Here is a 22106-nt window from a genome sequence, read left to right as displayed (position 1 = left end):
AAGACAGATTATTCCTGAAAGTATCCAGGGGAGATTGCGTTCCTTAGCTTCTCTATATAGCAATATTACAGTTAAAGTAGTGGCTATGATTTCCACTTCAAAGATAGTACTGCTCTGCCTAACTTTACAGGGAGACTGTCAGAAACATTAGGGAAAAAAATGAATTTCTATTAGAAAATATTCTGCTCTTTGGTATCAATCTGAAGGCTTTGTTAGGCTGTTTGTTCCTCAGTGTTCTATCACTGTTAGAGGACATCAAAGGGCAAGTTTGTTCTCAGCATGTAACATCGGCCAAAAAAGTATTGTTGTGTACATCAAGGTTGTATGGATGCATAAAATGATGTAGTAGAGCTAAAACAACGGCTTTTTTCATTAACTTGAATGAATGTGAGAGTGAATAAAAGTAGCATTAATCTCCTCGAAGGTCCTGCTGTTTTTTGTTGACACTGATATAGCAGCACAAGTCCTGGATTGGAGGAGCATCCAATTGTAAGGGTTTGACAGATTATTTGTTCCAGGGGAAGACTAGTTATAGGAGCAGGAACTGCTTACTGCTTTCTTTCTTGGTGTAGTAACCCAGGATGTCTGTTCACTGTGTGTATACACGTATAACCTGTTACTTGGAGAGAGAGCACAGTTACGTTTTTCTCACAGAAGAGAGTTAAAATGAAATTGCAAATATGTATACATAGTTTAAATACTTACCTTGAAGTTCATGTTAAAGTGTTCTTTTTAATACCTTTTATAGCTGGCAACCATACAACAATCCCTCAACTTGTTGCAAAAAGATAAAGATTATCTTAATCGCCAGAACATGGAGCTTAGTGTTCGCTGTGCACATGAAGAAGATCGTCTTGAAAGACTTCAGATTCAGCTAGAGGATGCCAAAAGAGCTAGGGAAGACATGTATGAAAAATATGTTACATCCAGGCAAGTTATTGTGTGTTCACTTTTGTCAGTAGACAAGTTATTTAATTGTTTTCCCTTGTTTCTTGCACAAATCCTGTTTCATAGATTTTATTTTTCAGAAAGCACATCCATATTTATTTAACTAGAAGCAGAAACAGTTTTCTTGAGTCTCCATGTGTATCAGGAAAAATTTTTTAAACCTTTGATATAAGACCATAGGAGTGAAGATGTCGGCATTGGAATTTTATGGCAATTAAACTCTTAGGTTTACACAGAAATTTAGGAAGGTAGCTGTAGTTAGTAACAAAAGAGAAAAAAGTCTTTAAAGTGCGTATGTTACATATTTAACCTTCCATCACCACAAATTACCTTTATTAAAAGTAGGAGTATCTGATAGACACTCTGAATTATTATTTCAGAATAAAATATGTTCAGTTGTCACAAATGTTTAAATATGGTAGGTTTTGTATCAGCTTCTTGAGCTATCAGTCTTGAGCTTGAATACAGATCCTCTGAGTGTAGCCTTGAGAAGTAGATCTATCATTGTATGCTGGCCACTCCTGAACAGCAGCAAATCTTTACGCTCTTTGAATAGAGATGGGATGGGACGTTGAACAGAAAACATTACACTACTCAGCTGCATGTCTTGCTACATATGTAATGCTGTACTACGGAATTCCATAGTTGGAAGGGACCCATAAGGAATATTGAATCTAACTCTCTGCTCCTTGCAGGGCCATCCAAGTCTAAATCATATGACTAAGAGCATCATCCAGTTCAAGGTTATCTAGTTCATGTTATTTACCTACATCTAGATGCCAAAAGAAATTGTTTCAATGTGTATCCCAAAGTTACATCAAATGTTTGCCTATATATACTGCATTAATGGAACTAAACCTATTTTTTGGTTAGTAGTGTCCTTAAAAGGACACCTGTGCATTGAATGATTAGGCTCAGAGTGTGAGGTAGGTTCAGCTTCTCTTCAACCTCTTCCTTGTGTTTGAATCAAGAAGATGGAACTGAAAATAGTATCTATAAATCTTGTGTCCTTGTATAACTAAGATGAAGTGTGCTAATATTACTCTCCTATAATACAACTAAAATACAGTGTTATTCAAGTGAAAATAGAAGGCCACTGTATTGAAATGATCAGCTATGAGTTGCAGCCCATATCAGAAGTGCTTTAAATACTGTTTTTCTTTCAGTGCAATCATTTCAAGTTTTTTGTTTTGCATGTTAATATCTCAGAACTACATTTGCATGGAACTTCTAAATTTTAAATAAATTTTTAAATTCTACTTTTAAATCGTGTTTGAAGTCACGTACATCTGAGCAGTCTTCCCCTAGAATCTTACTTATTTGACAAATAAATTAGGTACAAAAGTAGAGCAAGAGAAAAACGTACCAGCTAATGGATATTCTGCAGTCCTCAGTGGTTTCTGCAGGTAACACCAGTTTGGATAATAAGCTTCTATTTGATATGTTTTGAAGAATTTGAGGCTTTTTAATGCTTTCTTCACATCTGGATCTCTTTGGGCTGCTGTAATTCAGGAATGAAGATGAATAAAACAAACCCAAGTATCTATTTATTTTCAGGAATAAAGAGTAAGTCACCTTCTGCTCACTGTCAGAACTGCTGGCATTGGGATACTGCAATTAGAAGATTACAGACTTCAGGAAACATGAGGCATTAACCTACCAATTTTTTAAAAATATTCCCTGTTGAAATAGGTTAAGATTGTGGCAAGACAAATCACCTGCAGCTTATAGCTACAATTCTTGGGAATCCATATGTAAGCACAGAACAACAAAAATTATTTCCTTTTATATGTGTAATCTTAAAACACTGAAACAGGCTTCCCAGAGAGGTTGTGGATGACCCATCCCTGGGGGTGTTCAAGGCCAGGTTGGTCCAGTGAAAGGTGTCCCTGCCCATGACAGGGGGCCTGGAATGATCTTTAGTGATCTTTAGATGATCTTTAGTGTTCCTTTCAACCCAAACCATTCTACTGTGATTCTCTTATTCTTAATGATGGTCCTTTGCTTAGGCAACAACTCATTTGGTGTTTATTTAAATGCATCGACAGGGCAGTCAAACTATGTAATCGGAACATGCCCTTTGCTATACCATGTGCTTATTTTAGCCCTCATAAAGATAAGCATCACTTTGAACTCTCTTATGGTGACATCACTGTGGATGTTTGTGACTTTTCCAGATACTTCTAATTTTTTCAGTGAACCTCCCTGACTTAGCTGTCTTGCCATGGGAGGGAAGGTGTAATTTCTTTAATGTCAGAAATATTTTTTTTGGCAAGTAGTAATGGTAATAGCAAATTGTCTACGTACCAAGAAAATGATAATGCTCATTGATCCTGCACATAAGAATTATATCCTTATGTCCTGATTGTCAACATTCTTTTCTTCACTTTTTTCTTCATATTGAGCGGTATAACACATAAAGAACACAAAGTTTCTAATGGGGGGGACCCTTGCATTCCAGTACAGCTTGTTTTTTAGTGTGGTTTTGGTTTGGTTCTTTTTTTGTCATGATAAACCTCTCTATTGTGTCAAAGATCATTATACAGTGTTTGTTGTAGTGCAACACAATTGAGAGAAGGAGAGGAGAAAAATTTACCTTGAAGGGTCAACTGAAATTCAGGGTGTCAATAAAAAGAAAACAGGAAAACGTGACAGCAAGCTTTCTGACATTTCAATATTTTGAGGCTTTTAGTTAATGTGAAGGAGTTTTGGCTAGCTCAAGTACATATTTCTGAAAACTGTAGACTATCACATGATTGGAAATCAGAAGAAATCTAAGACCTTTTATGGTTGTAAATGCACATTTCTTCATAATATGCTTTTATTTCCAAACCTGTAATTTCTATCAGTTGCTTCATTGCTGATGGATTATTCTTGAACATTAATTAGATGCTATAAAACTTTGACATTCCTTAGCTGTTTAGTACTTACAACGTAAACCTGTTTTGTAGTTTTGTAGGAGAGATTCTTTATGGGTTTCCCTACAATCTGTCATGGGTTTCCAAAGTTACAAAAATATGTCCATGTTTCTCTGAAATTAAAATCTGTATCCTAGTATCTTCTGATATCTGTTGCTTAAAAATTTCCTTATGTATTTTAAATAATTTATATGCCAAATTGACAGTATAAATTCACAAATCTTGGGGCTTTTTGACTTTGCAAATCTCTGCATGTGATCTTCAGTGTTTCTTGTAACGTTTTTTCCACCATATGAGGTGCAAATAGTACTCAAAGAAGGCTTATAGTGGCGTGGCAGTATTGCAAGTCAGTAAGTTCAATCAATCCTTACCTAGTAACAAAGAGGAAAGTGAGAGTTTGGGGGTTTTTAGTGGTGAAGTAATATAAGCACTTAGAGGCTGACAAAGAATTTCTGGAAGAATGTTAAGCTTAATGTTATGTGATTAATCAATATCAAATAACTTTAAAAATTTAAAGGAGTATGCAGAAAGCTTTTATTTATTCCCAGTTAAATACTACTTATTCCTGATTGATTTTCATTTAATTTGTGTAACAGTATAGGCTGATATGTATTTCAAGTCATTTGAGAGGTAAATGAGTAAGGATTGAAATAAAATGTAAAATCAAGAAGCCCTCTGCCCTCTGCTGTACCTGAAGTTTTGATATTTTGATCAGTGTAATGCATTTGTTTATATACAGAGATCACTATAAAACAGAATACGAAAAGAAACTGCATGAAGAGTTGGAACAAATAAGGTTGAAAACAAATCAAGAAATCGAGCAACTAAGAAGCACTTCAAAAGAGATGTACGAACGTGAAAACAGGTAAATAAGATGTAGGCAATAACCTAATCAGAGCAGAAATGACCAAGCACTGTTTTGTGCTTAGTTATAATCCTAACTGACTGACCCTTTGAGAGGTGTTCCATGCCAGTTGTAAAACTGAGGATCTTTTAAAAACTAATTTATACTTATAAAGTAAATACATGGTGTTATATTTATTATCAAGTGATGGTCATCCAAAATTATCAGTTGAAAAGGATTATTAAAATTCATGTTCTGGATAAACATTGATGGTTTGAAGTTTGTTCAGATACATAATGCTAATTAATTAATACAGAATGTGTTCGTTTACCTGTCATGCTTATATGGGTGGTCTTGAAACTGTGCCAGGAATCTAAAAGAGGTGGTGTTGATGCAGGATATAAGGCGGAAAAAAATGAGGGAAACCAATAAGACTTATGCCTATATAAAATAAATCTAATTGAGATTGTTTACAGCATGGTGATTCAAAAAAAAAAAAAAGCATGGGTTTCATGTCAATTACTATAAAATTCTCTTTTGAAGAAGATTCTAGTCCTGAAAAGACCTGCATATTTCATTTTGTGTTGTGTCGATTTGGTTGAATACCACAGTGTTATACGTAAGTACTTTAGGGATCTAGGGATTTGGACCTTTGGCACTGGATTTATTTTTTAGCTTGTGTTTCTCCTGTTTTATTCCTTTCAAATGGGAGAAGTGTTTAATAATTAATTATAACTTCATTGTAGATGTCCTGAAAGTGTCATGTGGAGAAGGGATTGGTGATAGTAAAAAGATATTTATGGCATCAGCATCTGTTCCTCTAATAGGTAGTTTTGTTACTGCTGGGAAGAGTGGAAAAAAAGAACATGACTTCTGCTGTCTGTCTTCAGTCAGCTGAAATATTCTAATTAAAAAAAAAATTACATCATGGTGTAGTTTTGCAAGTGTGAGTAAAATATATACACATACATATACATTACACCACTTCCTGTATGCAAATCTCTTTTGAATTACAAAGTAGGAATTTAAACATGCAGTGTTTGTGGGATTTGACAAGGGTCTGTATATCATTGAGAAAGCTACTGAAAGATGTTTCATTTCTATCTGGAACTGATTTACAGTTTTGTTTCTCATTTTGAAACAATTACTTCTGAAATGTAAATCCTTTAGACTTGCCTTCATGTTTTACAGAAAAAAAAAGGCTTTTTATCATATGCTCTTTCTATAAAAGAAACAAAAAAAAAAATCATAAGACAGTCTGCCTCAATGGGACCCCAAATTGCGAGCAAAGCAATTTGCAGTGAATTTGTATGATGTGCTGAGACGCTGACTGTGACTGAAAATAAAGATGCTGGTTTCATCCTCAGGCTCAAAGAATGGAATTGCATTACAGCTAAGCTAATCTAATATTCAGTTGCTTTTATTCTTTACCGCTGCCAAGCCTGATGAGTTTGATATTTCCCTTGAATTTATTGGTGCTTATTTTACACTTGGATGAGTCAGTTCAAGAAACTAAAATGGAAGGGGGGGGGGCACCAATAAAAAGGTGATGCTTTCATTCCTAATTTATTTGGCATCAGTTTCACTTGTTTGGTTGTTGTAAGCACTGACTGACTATGTTTGCATTAGCAAGCATGAGTGAATTCACAGGACGTGTGAATGTCTGCATGGGGTTTGGCATTGGATTAAACACAATTTAGTCGTTTTGAGCAATGTGAGGTACTCTCCCTGAGCACGTTTTCTGACTTGTTTCAATTTGACTGGAATCCAGTTTGTGCGTTCTAGAATAGTTTAGGGATATGAACCAAAGGGCAATAAATGGCAGTTGCCAATATGTTTGTTTAAAAAGCTAACACAGAAGCCCTTGAGCTTCTCTCTCCCCTGTCCTCATCCCACCTTTTTTCCCCCCATGCCCATTCTTGAATCTCTAGTTAGTATTTCTTCCCATTATAAAAGGGTGCTTTCACTTGTGTGATAGGCTGGGTAAGATACCTGATGTTCCGTATGTCAGAGTAACCAGACATTTAGTTGTAAGTGGAAGTAGGATTTCTATGCCTAGCTAATCTTTTCTGCTCTATCATAAAAGCTGTGAATTTTTTCAGCTAGGTGGACAGCGTTCCTGTAGTTATTAGTGAAGTACCAAGCAAAATTATTGCAATTTATTTAATTCCTGGAAAAAGAAATTATACTTCTAGTATTGTAGAATAATTTGAATTATATGTTTCTGTGTATAAACAGGTAATTTGATCATTGGTTTTTAGAATTTCAGAGCTTGAAGCTTTGCTGGTATATATGAAAATAACCTCAAGTAAAGCTTCTGTAATAAATAGGCATGTAGATAGACAGACCCTTCTATTATTCGGTGAGAGTAGAAGAAGGTAGTATTGAAGTTCAGATCAAGCAGTAGTAATTAAGCAAAACAGTCTTTTCCTAACAGGTTATTAACAGAATAACTTTTGTTTACTTCAGAAATTTGAGAGAAGCAAGAGATAATGCTGTTGCTGAAAAAGAAAGAGCAGTTACTGCTGAAAAGGATGCTTTAAGAAAGTACAATCAACTCTTAGAACAGTAAGTGTCTTTAAAATGCATATAATAAATCTAAAGGTGTAGCTATGTTTATATGTAGGAGTTTTGTATAGGAGGAAATACTGGCTTTCTGCTTATAAAGAACAAACTGAATTACAAACATTTTGTTTAATTTAAGTTACGGACTTAATTCTTGTAGTAAAATTTTCCCATTGCCAATGCAGCATCAATATGAAAGTTTGATTCTTCTCCTGCACTCCTGTAAAGACAAGCAGACATAATTATTCATCTTATGGCAAGAATGTGGATTTCATACTGTACAGAAGCAGTGGTCACAGTGTGAACCTGTTCTGTTATGGTCTCTTTTGCTTTAGTTGAAAGTAGAAAATCATTTTATATGTTGACTTAAGGTAGTAGTTTTTACAAAGTGTGGATAGAGAGCAGCAGCTATGAGCAATTAAGCTTGTTACGTGCTTCTTATTGCTGCCTCTTTTCAGTCTTTCACATTCCATGTATAAAATATGTTGTCTTTAAAAACATACGATTCTATTCATATGGAGAATGAAACCGTGGTTGATTTAAGCAGTCTTACTTTCCTGTTCTTCAACACTTTTTCCTTACTTTTTGTAAATTTAGTGTATTAACTGTGATAAATTGTGAGGAAATGGAAAACTATGGACAGTGATCAAAGTTGTTCAGGCTAAGTTTGTCATGTGTCCTTAATATTGGGTTTAATTAATTGTTTAACCTAAATATTTTTTTTCTAAAATGAAGAGATTGGTTTAATAACCAACTGTGCTTCCTAGTCATCTACTCAAAGAAAGTACTAAATTAACCTTTTTTTCTCTAAATACTTTTTAATTACAAGTAGTTATCAGTTAAAATGTCATTAACTTAAACATAGGCATAAATTTATTAAAGCTTTTAATTTTTATGTATAACTCCTAAATTGCAGTGGTGATACTACTGAAGAAATACGATTGCCTAAGGACTGAAAAAGATGTCATTGCTAACTAGTGATGTGAAACAATGAGGGTAGTTCTAGAGTAAGCAGAATGGGTCAAAGGACTTTATATACACACTGGGTTTCAGGGATTTGACTTCAGATTAATTCTGGTTCAGGCTGAGTGGGCCCAAGGGTGCAGAATGCCTGTTATTGGTTAGAGGGCATTGTAGGGGTTCTTGGATTCTCAAAAAGGAATTCAATTTGCAAACTCTGAGATGATGGCTCCACAGTACAAATGTGGAAATCAAAGCCAGTTAAGTGGGAACAACCAGGAAACTTGGTTCCAAACTGCTTGAGTCAAAATAAAATGCTAATGTGAGTCAACCTGTGTTTCTTTCTGATAAGACTCCTACCTTTCACTGTGGTAAGTTTTACTAAGTTCATATGTAACTGGAAACCCTTCTGGAAAATAGGTCTGGTGTATGATAATTTGAGGATGCGCTTCTACCTAATGAAAACACTAGCTTTTAATTCTACATTTATTTTTAAACTTAAGAACCACAGAGAAAATACTTTTCTGTTGTATTTCCACTTGTATAATGTGTTGTATTTTTTCATATTGTTGCTTGATTTTGAGGACGGAAGTTTCCCTGCAATCAGAAACCTAAGAATCTTGTTTGAACACTTATGCTTCTGTGCTCCTGTAGCTTTTTCCAGTGATGAACCCTCCAATTAAGTAAAAATCTCCTTTCCTCATCTTAAATAAATTCAGAAGTTGATTAATATTGAGTGTTGGAGTCCTAAGAAGTAGATTGCTGCTCAGAATAGCATGTTTTTCTGCTTGGGAAAATGGAAAACCCATACTACCTTTCTTTAAAATGTAGGTGTCTCACTTTAAAGCTGCCTCACTTTGAACCACACTACAGATGTTAAGACTGAGACTTTGTCCACGTTCCAAGTCACTTACCTAAATGATCTATAAAGTAATGAACTGGCATGTTGAGATGGTAGAAATACCTTAATTTAAGACCCTGGATTCTGAATTTACTGTGAACTGACATGTGACAGGTCTGTGGGACAAAAAAATTTTGTGATATCAGCAGAAACCCCTAAGATGAGAAAGGAATACCTGTGTTGTCCAGTTCTATATTTAAGTGATTATAACAGCTTGTTCTACTTTAGTGAAAACAAGGTGACTCATCATAGTTACCACTGGTACCATAATCTATATAAACAAACATGTTTGAAAGCTTCAGAAGAATGTGGAATGTTGACTGGCCTGAATGGTTGTTAAATAAAGCCCCTGGCAAATCTTGTGATCAGAAGTGTAACTAATACCCAATTTTCTAGTCAAGTGCAGTTATTTTCATTTTTCTTACTGATGTTTGTGATAGCTTTCTGTGAACAGCTGTTTACAAATGCCAAGAAAATACCAAAGTGATTATATTCATGAAAGATTTATACTGAGAAAGGATCTGGTGTTTCAGCCTCAAAGTAGATCACAGTGATATCAGGATGTATGTTTTGTTGCTCACTTTGCTATTATACAGCTGTAAATTCTGTGTGAGAATCCATGTTTCATTTACCCATGACAGTGAAAAAAAATTATTTGATATTTTGTATTAAACTATTACCAGTATCACACATGTTCTAAAAAATTAGGACCAAACGGAAACATTTTCACTTTGTTTTAAACTGTTGGTGGACTTTTTTCTAATTTTAAAGTATCTAGGAGTTGAATGAGGAGAGCAATTCTGTAGCAGCTCCATCATCTATGACATAGTTAAGTAATATGTTCTAGCTTTTCCTTCCTTCAGTATTCCTGGAGTGTTATTTTGAAACTGTTGGCTGTTAATCTGTTACTTCTCCTTGCCAAAAATTAAAACACTCAAGCCACCAAAACACCACCAACAAAAACAACGAGTAGTGGAATGAATGCATCGTGGTTTTCTATCAGGTTTTTCCCTGATTAAACTTTCTAGTTTTGTGAAAGGTGCAACATCAAACTGAAATGGTTCCTTTAGTCAAAGTAGAGTCTAAGGTCTAAAATGGGGTGAACTCATAGTAGAGCACTTCACCTCAAAAGACATCTACAAGAACTATCTCTTGTCTTTGATTCTTGACTTCCTTTAAATTTCCTTTAAAGGAGTAAAATGTCTTTTTGCAGGACTCAGCTCTATCAGTGGAAACTGATTTGAAAATTCTAGAATTACTGGGAACACAAGGGAAATTCACAGTTAGCATTATTTTACAAAATCTTATTTTTCTTAGTGACAAAAAAAGCTGTGCTCTGTTATAGCTGATTGCTGCTCATGTGATGCACTCAAGGGGATTTTTCTTTTCCCGTCTTTGTAATGATAAACTGAGAAGTGTAGAGTAATGAAAAGAAACAAAATAGGTATGAGGTCAACAGAAAAAGAGTATTCAAGAAAATTGTGTTGTGGCAATGCTGTTCCTTCAACTTTGCAGTAGACACTATTCATAAAAAAACCTTGGTTTTGGTAAAAGCTAATAGGAGGTTTAAATTCCTGTCTCTGTCCATGAGGTAATAGGATATTTTTAAGTATGTACTTTTTTTCTTATTTGAATGTGCACAGATGATGAAAGGGTGTTTTTGTACAGTCTTTTTGGAGTTCTATTAAGTTAGGATGATGACTACAAAAATGGTTGTATATATATATATATATATGTGGTTATATATATGTATAAGGGTTATATATATGTACATTTAGGAGACTCATTTTAGTCTCTCCATAATCTTTATAATTTGAATCTCTTTTTACCCCTGTTTTCTTTGTTCTTCATAATTGTGAGACTTTTTTTTTAATTCACTAGGAGATGAATGTTACCTTATATGTCATCTGTCTTAAACTTTGTAGGTGATGGAGAGATGGCATTAATCCTGTTTATCAAATTGGTTTTTTGATTAGATGAAATTAAGATCTGTATATCTTCTTATTAATTGCACACAAGCCTAGAAGACTATCTTAGGTGAGAAAATAATTGCATAAATTTACTGAATAAATAAATGTTCTGTTTTGCGTTTAGAATCTCTGCGGAGCATGCAGGAATCTCATTATTAGTTTTTCATTTATTACATTAAACGTTCATTGTTAATAGAAACATTAAAATTAATTATTTTCTCCTTCTATTAATGTATTTTTATAACCTGGATGTTGCTGACTGCAATGACAGGATTCTAATATTATAATTATTAAATCAGTGTATTTAAGTGCTGGTGTTATTGGTGATATTTAAATAAGGGCCTATTATCTCTCCAAGAATATTTATATACAATGAAGATTTCAATAATAAATTAAAACAAGATCAATACTGAAAACTGCTGGCCAAAATATTTCTTTGGCAAAGCTGCCATCACCCTGTATTAAAAACTACTATCATAGTCTTTTACTCCCTAGACATGGCTGCTACATTTATATATGAATGTAATCCCTTCAGTTCAAGAGCTATGTAGTATGTTGAAGCTATGTAAGTTTTAATTAACTTTGTTAGTGTATTCAAAAATGCTTTTTTGGTAATAATAGTTTGTTGCTGCTGTATTCATTTATGATTTCTATAATATTATGTGTGTGTGTAATTTTATAACACTTAGAATAAAAACCAAGTCCTTCACTGTTAGCCTTAGACTTTGTTTAGATTTCAACCCTAGCCAAAATAACTACTGCACATTTCCCGTAAAACTACCTTCATCTTGTCCTGATAAAAAAGTAAAGTATGAGGTACAGGTAAAAGGGTAACATTTCATGACTGTCATGGAAATAACTGAAAGACATCCTCTTGAAAATTCAGAATCAATGCAAAGAAGCCATTGAAAGGACCAGGAGTGATAATATGATGGAGAAGCAAAGAAAAAGTCCATTTTGCAGGTGACTGGGTCTTTCTGAGCTGTAGAAGCAGCATTGTAACAAAACAACTCCATGCATTTTATATTTCCACTGAAATGACCAGGGAGGCTCCTACTGCTTTCCTTTTCTTCTGAGGATATGTTTATTTGAACTTTACATCTTCCTGGATAATTCTAAGCTGCATTTTAATAGAAGGAGAAAACCTAATTAACTGAATTGATGAAATAGATGAATAAAGGTGTTAGGAGGACTGTACAGTTTCTAGGGCATGCCTGCTTGTCTTTGGTTGTTAGATTCCTAATCAAGATCTCAAAATTTTACATTCTTAGCTAAGACAGTGTTCTTCCAGAATGAATGCTTTGAGCCCTGTAACCAGTCACCTCATAACTGGAACGGTCTTGATGTTGTAGAATTATCAACATGAAGACTCATAGGAATGATGAGTTAGTCTGATGTCTGACCTTTCTGAGCTTCAGTACATCTGGAATGCAGGCTTTGAAGCTTGTTCTCTTGCTGTGAAAGGAATGTTCAATGATTATATTTATAGCTCTAAAAATCTTTTATTTCAGTAGCTCTTGTCCCAGCTCCTAAGCAATAATTCTCACGCAATATTATTAGCCTCTGAGGTATGCTTTGGAAAGGTTGTAATATGAACATATCCTCATATCATAAAGATTTCCTTAAGCCTTGACAGTCTCATTTTACCTGTTGATTTCCCACTAGCCAAAGGTCTTAATCTTAAAATATTATTAGTAGAGACAAAATACTAAAATTCTGTGATGGCTACTATGCTGAGTACCTTAAAAACAATTTACTCTTTCGTGTCTTGAAGTTTTTTTGCTATCCTGGAAAGATTGAGAATATATCAGTGTCCTTTGAGAACCAATTTGAAAGCAGTTATAAATACCTTCAAAGAGGCATTCTGTGATGTAAGGGCGCTGCTGCTTAGTCTTGGTGTAGTTCTTGAATTATAAGGTTGAAACTTCCACTGCAGTCCATGATTTTGATGTGACTGCCAGTATTCCTCATGTACACACCTGGTTTTGTGACTCATTGCACACAACTTCTCATTAACGGTCAGCATTGCCAGGGTGAATGAGTAGGAGTCCTTTGGAACTCACTACCAAATCATGTTTCAGGTTCTAAAAGTTTACATGGGTTCAAAGGAGACAGGAAGATCTCAGAGAAAATCTGAGAATTGCTTTACAAGTAGAAAATACATCCAATTCAAGAAATGCTTGAGCTAGAAGTAGTTTAACATAGTGGCAGAAGATTAGGGAGAAATACAGTCTATGCAGAGGTTTTTCTTGCTTTTCTCAAAACATACACTTTCGGCTACAGTTGGAGACAGGTTTATCAGGGCCTTTCATCTTATACGCTACAGCTATTCTATGTAGAACAGAACAGAAGCTATGGAATACGGAGGAATTCAACTTTTTTAATGCATGTGCCTTGTGTCCTTTTGAAAAGGTGACATTATATGGATGTAATGACAAGATATAAATGAAAGCATTTATCTGAAGGAGTTGTTAATGTGATTTTATTTGGGGTTATTTCAGGTCATCTATGCAAATAGTTTTATTTCCATAGTGTTTCCAATCATTTGTGCTTGAAAGATTAAATTTGTGCATTAAGTAGCCCAAAGCACTAATATTTCAATTGCAAGTGAGAAAAGAACATGTTTTAGGAAACTCCCAAGTATATGTTTTTTAGAATACAAAAGAAAAATAGCTCACAAATAACAACATGACCGTAAATATACACAGAGATTGTTAGTTCCATGAATTTACCAAAATTGTGTATTATAATTCCTGTTCTGAAGCTAAATTCTTCAAAGCCAGAGATACTGTGTTTTCTGTACATCTGTACAAAAGTTTGACATTCAGATTATGGCTATTTATGTAATACTATATTTCAGCCTAGTAAAACCATTAAAGTTTTAATAATAATTATCTTCTGTAATTGCTTTCAGAGACTGTGTTTATATTCTTATTATCCTCTGGGAAAGGATATGATTTTGTACTCATATCTGGATATTGAACTGTGAGGAACAGTGTCCAAATAGGTGCTTGTGTGGTTTGAGAAGGCAGTTAAGAGTTTTGTCATCTTATGTTATGAACCTCATCATAAACTCATGGCAAACTCTGCAGTGTTTTGCCATGAAGACTTAATATTTATGAGTAAGAGGTTTGGACTGAGTTTTGGCCAGAGCTTGTCTTCTGCAGACTCATACTGGAAGTGGTGAGAAAATGTTAGGTATAACATTTTGAATGTTGGGTGTAACTGAAAGCTGTTAGGCTGGTCCTTATCTCCATGGTGGGGATACCTGTTCCTGTGAGTAACTCTTACAAATAAGGAAATTGGTGGTGTATAGTTCTGGAATGGAGGATAGCTAGTCCATTTGTAAATGAATGAAGGACTGTGAGTAAATGAAGGACCATTGTGGTGTTCATGCACGTGCTCCCAGAAGTGTACATCAGCGAGCTGACAAGGCCATAAGCCACAAGGAGCTGTTTGCCTTGTACATGAGTCCATCCAGCATTGAATATGCCAATTAATCACATCAGGGACTTCCTGAAAGAGAGGGATGTGCGATGTTTACATGTAGTGCTCGCTACTGGGGAAACCACTGTTCACGACTGACGGAACAACCATGTGAGTTCTTGGCAGCCTGTTTGTTTCTTTCTCTCTCCGTGAGATTGGCTTGTCAGTTGGCTAGTGCCTTGATGAGGAGAGAATGGAAAGACCAGGGTTGGAGAGCTGACTTCCCTTTTGTATGATCTTGTTTCTAGATAAGATTGCTTCAGTAATGTATCTCAGACTTTGTCAAGGTTGACTCAGAGAGTTATTTACATACAGGGAGACCAGTAAATTTATTTTGAAACTGTATGTCTTCAGCACTGAAGTATTGCATCACATATTGGTAGTGGGAAGGCCATGTCCTTCACTTTACTCAGAGCAAAGCTATTTAGATAATTTTTACAACTGTTTGTGTTCCTAGCTGATCTAAAGGCACAATTGTGTCTACTTGTATGACTATGTGGGTAACTCTGTAAGCGTATTCTGCGAAACCAGAAAATGAATACACAATTAATGTTCAATGCATAGTTAACCAGAGTTCAAGAGCTTGCTAAGGAATACCTTGATCCTGGGTAGTTGTAGGGTGGCAATGTGACATGTCAGCAACATTTCTGCCAAACATTGTTTAGCCATAGTGACACTTAGATGATATTTGAATCATGGGGATGCCAAGAGGGTGGTACTACTTTGAGCTATTTATCCCAGTGAGGGGAAACTGGTTTTAGATTCAAGGAAAAAAAAAAAAAAAGGCAACTTAGAACTTTAGCAAGACCAAAGTGAGATGAGAACATTTGTTCTAGATGGGCCTCTGAGGTGAGCACAGCGAAAGCAGATATACTGTCGTGCTCCTGATGGTGGCTGGTGGTCATTGGTGAGAGGATTTCTAATTCGATGGGAGGAGTGTGGTGAGAAGCAGTAAGGACACAGAACTTAAGGACTGAATAAACCCAACCAAGATGGAATGGAGGGATGCATATGAAAGAATAAATCAGGGGGCTTTACTACCAGCAATAAAGGGCTTCTGCAGTTCTTACCAGTATATGGAATTCATAAAGATACTGCTCATATGCACCTATGCTGCCAACCCTGTCTTATGAGCCCTGTTTAATAGCAGGTTTTGTACTTGAAAAGAAACAAATGTTGACAAACGGAAGATAATGTTGCACAGACCACCCTGCAGACCCGTGAAGCATGGACAGTGTAGAGATGGGGGGTGTGTGCCCCTTTGAGGTATTCCAGAAGCAGAAAAGTGGCCACAGTTTATGCCAGCTTCTCACTCATGGAATAAATGAGCTTGAGAAACTTTCTCTTAAGGGGAAGTAAACTTTTTCTGTCAAATGGCAGTGTAGTTATAGAAATAAATGTACTAGAAATAGCTTCCTTTAAGATGAAGCTTGGGTACTACCTAAAATGCATATATCTGTCAGGCATTTAGTCTTTTCACAAAATGTTAGATTTCGTAATATACGTGTAAATTGTAAATATGCATATTTGCACTTACAACCCTATATGTGTATCTTTTCTAAAATTTTAAGTATTGGATATATTGTCAAAATGCTGCAGGTCTTGGCTAACATTTCAATATAAATACTACTGCATGTGTATGCATATAATGTAGTTTAAGCTTTGATGTGGAACTTGTCATCTGGAATTGTTTTCACAGATATTTTAATTGTTTCATGGAAAGTGTTTGTTGCCATGGATAAACAGATATAGAAGTGCACTGATTCATCCCTTCTGAAATTTTGCTTAATGTTTGCTCTGATTTTTCTGAGATCTTAACCTCTTCCATTCCAGAAACAGAACCTAGATTATAAATCTCAAGATACTTCATAAAGTTACATCTTCCCGTTTTACCTTGGATACATTGCTTGGGTCACTAGAATTAGTTGTGGATTATAGAGAGTGGAAGAATTTGTCCCATTCAGAACCCAAAGGGGAGAAGGTTTTATTTGTGGAAATTGGTACTTCAACTAAATTAGGGTAATTAGAAACCCTAGTCCTTCTCTTGTCTTCATATGTCACTCACTTCAGGTAATTAACTGACTCCTGAATCTCTGAGTATACTCAGTATAGAGTGTTTCTCTGAACGGTAAAAGATGAGCAAAGTATGACTGATGTGAATCCCATGCCCAGTGTGTGAAATGCCCAGCATTAGCTGGAATGGAGCCTTTATTGATACCTTAGTTCTAAGATTTTTAAACCTGAAACCATGAAAAGAAATACTGTATCTTTTTTTGTCTGTTTCATGTTCCTCTAGGATATTTTTGGTTTTGCAGACAATATATTTTATAGAAGCTAGTGAGGCTGGGGTTTTTGGTTTTAGATTTGCCCTTGATGATTCTGTTCCTAGTCACAAGCTGTGAAATCTGCATCTAATTTTCTGTGTCAGAGTTCTGGTTTTTTTCCAAAGTATTCTATATGTATCGATAAATGGGGTATATTTCAGGTTTATTTTCATGGTGCCAGATGAATTCTTCTTTTCAAAAAAAAACCCTCTTTTTAAAGTAGTGCATTTCTGCAAGGTATTTATATTATTAAAGTGTGCCAATGAATAGAAACTAGTTGACATGCTCAAGTTAGAAAAGAGCTACCTTATGCTAATTTGTTTGCCTGCCAGGGCTTTCCCCCAACCCTGCATATTCTTACTTTGTAAAATAATCAAATCTTCCTTTTGTCTTTTGTCTCAAATGGTTATCTGTTTTTTCAGAACAACTGTATTAAACAGTTTTAGTTTAGTTTAGCCATTAGAGTAAGTAAAAAAAAAAATTGGAATCTTTTTTTATTCCTAAATTGATATCTTTTGGCAGAATTACTAATTTTTAAAAAAAAAAGTTTTTTCATTTATCTTTGTAAGTCTCTTTTGTTATGCCAGCTGTCTGAATCTTTTCATAAACTTCAGTTAAAAGAACATATTTTCCATTATTATTTTGAAATATAATGTTTACTGGAACGGAAGTCTAGTGAATTCCCACAGATGAAGTGTGAGTGTATTTCTCCCACTTGTAAATGAGTTCTTATTTCCTACAGTACATATTCTGGTACCACAGTGAGTCATTTTCAGCATGTTTTAGTTTAGCTTCTAAAACATTTAAAAACTTGGCAGATATGCATGACTGAATGTTACATCCAGTTTTAGAAATTGCTTCGAAATAGTATTTTACTACAATGAAGACTGTGAATAGACCTTTCAGAATGCAGAAGTGTCCTTTGTGATAAGCCTAAAAGCGTTTGCAGGGGTCTTTTGTTTGGGTTGTTTGTTACTGGGCTTTTTTCCCCACCTTTAGCATATTTTGGTTTAACCATCCGGTAAAATGGGGAGAATACTATTGTGAAAGGGCCTGAAAATGTACAGGCAGTTTGTTGTAATTGAATATTTTAGTCAGGCATGTATATTCAGGTATATTAACTGAATTTTGCAAGGTTTCATGCTTTTTTATTTTATAATTTTTATATTATATAACTTTTTCAAAATAAATATAATGCCACCTCTGCTTTAATATGGTATTTTTAAAGTTTATATATCCATTTCCCCCTTTAATCTGTTTCTGATATGTTACCTTGACAGTTCAGCTTTTAGAAAAGGGCTCAAGACTAAATAGTTTGTGTGCCTAAAAGGGACCTAGGAGTGATAGGGTGGAGTGGAAGTGGGAGGAAAAGCGGGGAGGCAGACCAGGCATACTTATATTTAAAAGTAAAAAGCAAGAGCCAAAATCTCCAGCAAAAAAACACAAGTGGTTAATTTCTGATAAAGTTTATTTTCATTTATTAATATTAAAGAATATTTCTTATTTTTACTTCGTTGCCCTGGCTTCCTAGCATCTGGAACATTTATTATAATGGGACCTTAGATGCTTTGCTCACATGTGATACCAATGCTTAGATATACTCACATTTATGCCATCTGGAGAGAGGAGTGAAAATATGTGAGAGAAACAACTGTGCAGACACCAAAGTGAGAGGAGGGGGAGAAGGTGCTCCCGGCATTGGAGCTAAGATTCTCCTGCAGCCCATGGTGAAAACCATGGTAAGGCAGGCTGTTCCCCTGCAGCCCATGGGGATCCATGGTAGCCCATGGAGTAGGAGATGGTTGCTCAAAGGAGGTTGTGACCCCATGGGAAGCCCACACTGGAACAGGTTTGCTGTCGGGACTTGTGACCTCGTAGGGGCCCCACACTGGAGCATTCTGTTCCTAAAGAACACCCATGGGAAAGACCCACATTAGAAAAGTTTGTGGAGAGCTGTCTCCTATGGATAGGAACCCACGCTGGAACAAAAGGGAAGAGCGTGAGGAGTCCTCCACTGAGTAGGAAGGAGTAGCGGGAACAATGTGCGATGAACTGACCACAACCCCCATTCCCCATTCCACTGCACCGCTGGGTGGGTGGAGGTAGAGAAAATTGGGAGTAAAGTCCAAGAAGAAGGGAGGGATGGGGGGAATGTGGTTTACTTGAAGATTTGGTTTTGTTTCTCATTATTCTTTTCAGATTTGATTGGTAATAAATTAATTTCTCCCCAAGTTGAGTGTGTTTTGCCCATGATGGTACCTGGGGACTGATCTCACCCTGTCCTTATGAGTCTTTCATTGTATTTCTTCTGTCCTGTCCAGATGCAAAAGGGGAACACCTGGCATCCAGCCAGGAGCAACTCACCCCACTTAAAACGTGTATGGTTGGTAAGTACAGGATTTGCCCATGCTAATGGCTTTTCAGGAGGTTGTCATAGTGTTATCTGGGGGCAGATTTTCCTTGACTAGATTCCAGTGAAGTCTTACCAATACCTCCTGTTCTCAAGCACCACCTAACCTCAGAGGCACTTAAAATCAGTCTGCATTCCAAGTTGGAGCACATCTAGGTAGAGGTCCTTGTGCATGCTCGGAAGTCTCCTGGTTTGGAAAGTTAAGTGCTTGTTTTGATATGGGTAGGGAGGTGCTTTAACTCTGTTTAAGTCCCTGAAGGGACTGTTTTTATTAGGTCATGGCTAACTCATTCAAAATCATTGAGTTTACTCCAGAACTCTGTTAGAAGACAAGGTAATGAATAAGCTTTGCCTCTTTTGTAATGTGCCTTGAGCGTTTCCCAGGAAGTTTGAGACCCTTGTCCTTTCCCTCTCAGTCTCCCTAGTTATTTTGTTTTGGTGTTACCTGGAAGTTATATCAATTTACCTGGAAGTATTGTCAGCAAGTCTTGATAGAAATAATGCATGAGTTTAGCAAAATACCACAAAAGAGGAAAAATAAAGAAATTCTGGGAATGGTTTGGTGAAAGTCTGTCAAATGGATTCTCAAAAAAAAAAAAAAAAAGGCAATTAAAATATGACTTTCAGGATGTTTTAGCTAGGTAGTTGCCTTTTTGGTGCTTCTTTTTCCATTATTAAAAGAAGAAAAACCCCCAAACCTCCCAAATGTATTATCATGTTTATAAACCTTGTTTTTAGAGTAAGCCTTCTGGATAATTGATTCTTCTGTCATTGCATGTGACTTATGCATCTTTTCATAAGTTAAATTCTGAACTGTGCCATTCCTAGTGGGAGCTATTCTAGTTGTTATATTCAGATGGTATTTTAATTTCTGTTTTAAGATTATTTTCTTATGGTTTATAACATGGAGTTCTGATGATAGCATTAGTCCTTAAATATCTGTTGTTTTGCCCTCTTAAAATCTTAGTCAGAATTTGTTTTTCTAGATTGTAGCTTATTTGACTTCTCATGGGATAGATTCCTTGTCTTCTTGGACATCTGAGTACCATTTCTTTTAATCTTGACCTCCCTTTAACACAGATAACCGGAATTCTGAATAATGTTTCAGATAATTTCCTGCTCTATCTTGTATGATAACATCATTTCCATTAGATGTACCTTAGTGATTCCTGGAACTGTGTTTCTTTGGCATAGATAGGTCATGTTAGCAGTTTAGTTGTTGTAGTATCATGAAACAAATCCAGATCCTTTTTCTCAGTCTACTCTGTCCTCTAAGAGTCTGGATGAAGAGAACCACCACCTTAAGTTTCCTAGCCCTGCTCTAAGTCTTCCATTTGTATATATACATTCTTATTTGTTTTGTGATTAGGTTACATTATTATTATTCTGTAAGAATCACACTCTCCAGCATATCAGAGAAGCACGTCACTGGAAGATGTGCAGTCGTTTTGCTCCAAATACTCAACATGAGGTACAATTCAGCTGAATGTAGTATAGTGCTGAGCACACTAACAAAGGAGCTGCAAATGTCTGAGTTATTATCATTCCTGAAACATGTTTTTAATCTACATTTCAGATCTTCAGCTATTCAAGTGATGTGTCAATAGCATACAAAATTTGAATCGCTAAAGAAAGGAAATAGGTTTCAAAAATTGTCATTTTAGCGCTGGTGTATGATGCTAATCAGAGTGAACTTGAATTACTGAGGTGTAGGGTGAAAATAATATTTGTGAAAAATGCAAATGCTTTCAAGTTGTTTCTTGTTCTTATCATTTAACAGGTCATACAAGGCTGTCAGGGCATTTTTTTCTGTATTAGTTATGAAAAATCATAAAACAAATTACACTGATTTCTCAGTAATTTTTGTACTTGCCTAAATTTTAACTCTTCTGTGCATTTTATTTAGCAACTACCAGATTTAATTGTTTTGGAACTGTTGAGTAACATTCCTTTTTTTTTTTTTTGTCTTTTAGAAATACATAGGTTTTAGTCACATTTGTTTTGCTAATTACTAGTCATATGGGCTGTCTTTCTGTGTCCTATTAAACAGAAAATAATTGTAAGAATGCCTTTTTACTGCACTATGAATTTAAGGAAGAGAATTGTATAAATTATGATACACTTCAAACAATATACTTAGCTTTCACTTGCATGCTACACTTGGAGATTTTACCTATAGCTCATATAGGAAGTGAGTAGACATGTTTAAGCATCACTTCTTAAATTCTCTCATGATATTAGTACTTGATTTTTTTCCGTAATGTTTGCAGTTCTGACTGCTTTTATACTTACGTGCCTTGGCCTTTCTACTTGTTACTACCCTTTGTATACTCAAATTGATGCCAAGTTGCCAGCGGTACCAATTATAATGGTGATTCATAATGCAAGCTCTTAGAGCATTTAGTAGCGTGCTAGTACATTCCTATGAAATGACACTCTGATAACTTTATATATGTAAATGTATGACCACTGAAAAAAGATTCTTTGTTGAGCGTGCATGTGTACATATTCCATATCAATTCAGTGATCTTTAATATGGTGAGAAAGTAGTCATTTTCTGTTACTGCCACATTAATTCTGAAATAGAAAATGAGCTATTTTAAAAGAATCTTCTAAGCTGAATTTGCTTGAAAAATAGAACCAGGATATATTTTCCAAAATTACAAATAAGTTTGTGTATCTGTGGAGGGAATATAATGAAGGAGAATCTCCTCAAATAAGGAAAAAAAAGGTAGCTGAAATGTGATTGCTCCACATGAAAGGATAGTTTTCCCAAATGC

General features: G+C 35.4%; 1 protein-coding gene across 3 annotated transcripts in view; it reads left to right on the top strand.

Moving 5' to 3' along the window:
- Positions 1 to 22106, top strand: part of PIBF1 (progesterone immunomodulatory binding factor 1) — a 106721-nt gene that overhangs the window by 22438 nt on the left and 62177 nt on the right. For 2 of the 3 annotated variants that reach the window (XM_027882964.1, XM_027882966.1), the window contains exons 8-10: positions 749 to 930; positions 4606 to 4731; positions 7180 to 7278. In XM_027882964.1, the coding sequence (XP_027738765.1) occupies positions 749 to 930; positions 4606 to 4731; positions 7180 to 7278 (407 nt within the window). The remainder of the gene's footprint in view (positions 1 to 748; positions 931 to 4605; positions 4732 to 7179; positions 7279 to 22106) is intronic. The other variant, XM_027882965.1, reaches the window with a different exon arrangement.

The sequence above is a fragment of the Empidonax traillii genome, unplaced genomic scaffold (assembly GCF_003031625.1).
Source record: "Empidonax traillii isolate 1590-97213 ecotype Southwest subspecies unplaced genomic scaffold, ASM303162v1 scaffold115:size2055165, whole genome shotgun sequence".
Lineage (NCBI taxonomy): Eukaryota > Metazoa > Chordata > Aves > Passeriformes > Tyrannidae > Empidonax > Empidonax traillii.
The sequence above is the reverse complement of the archived record's forward strand: the minus strand, read 5'-3'. Positions and strand labels throughout refer to the sequence as shown.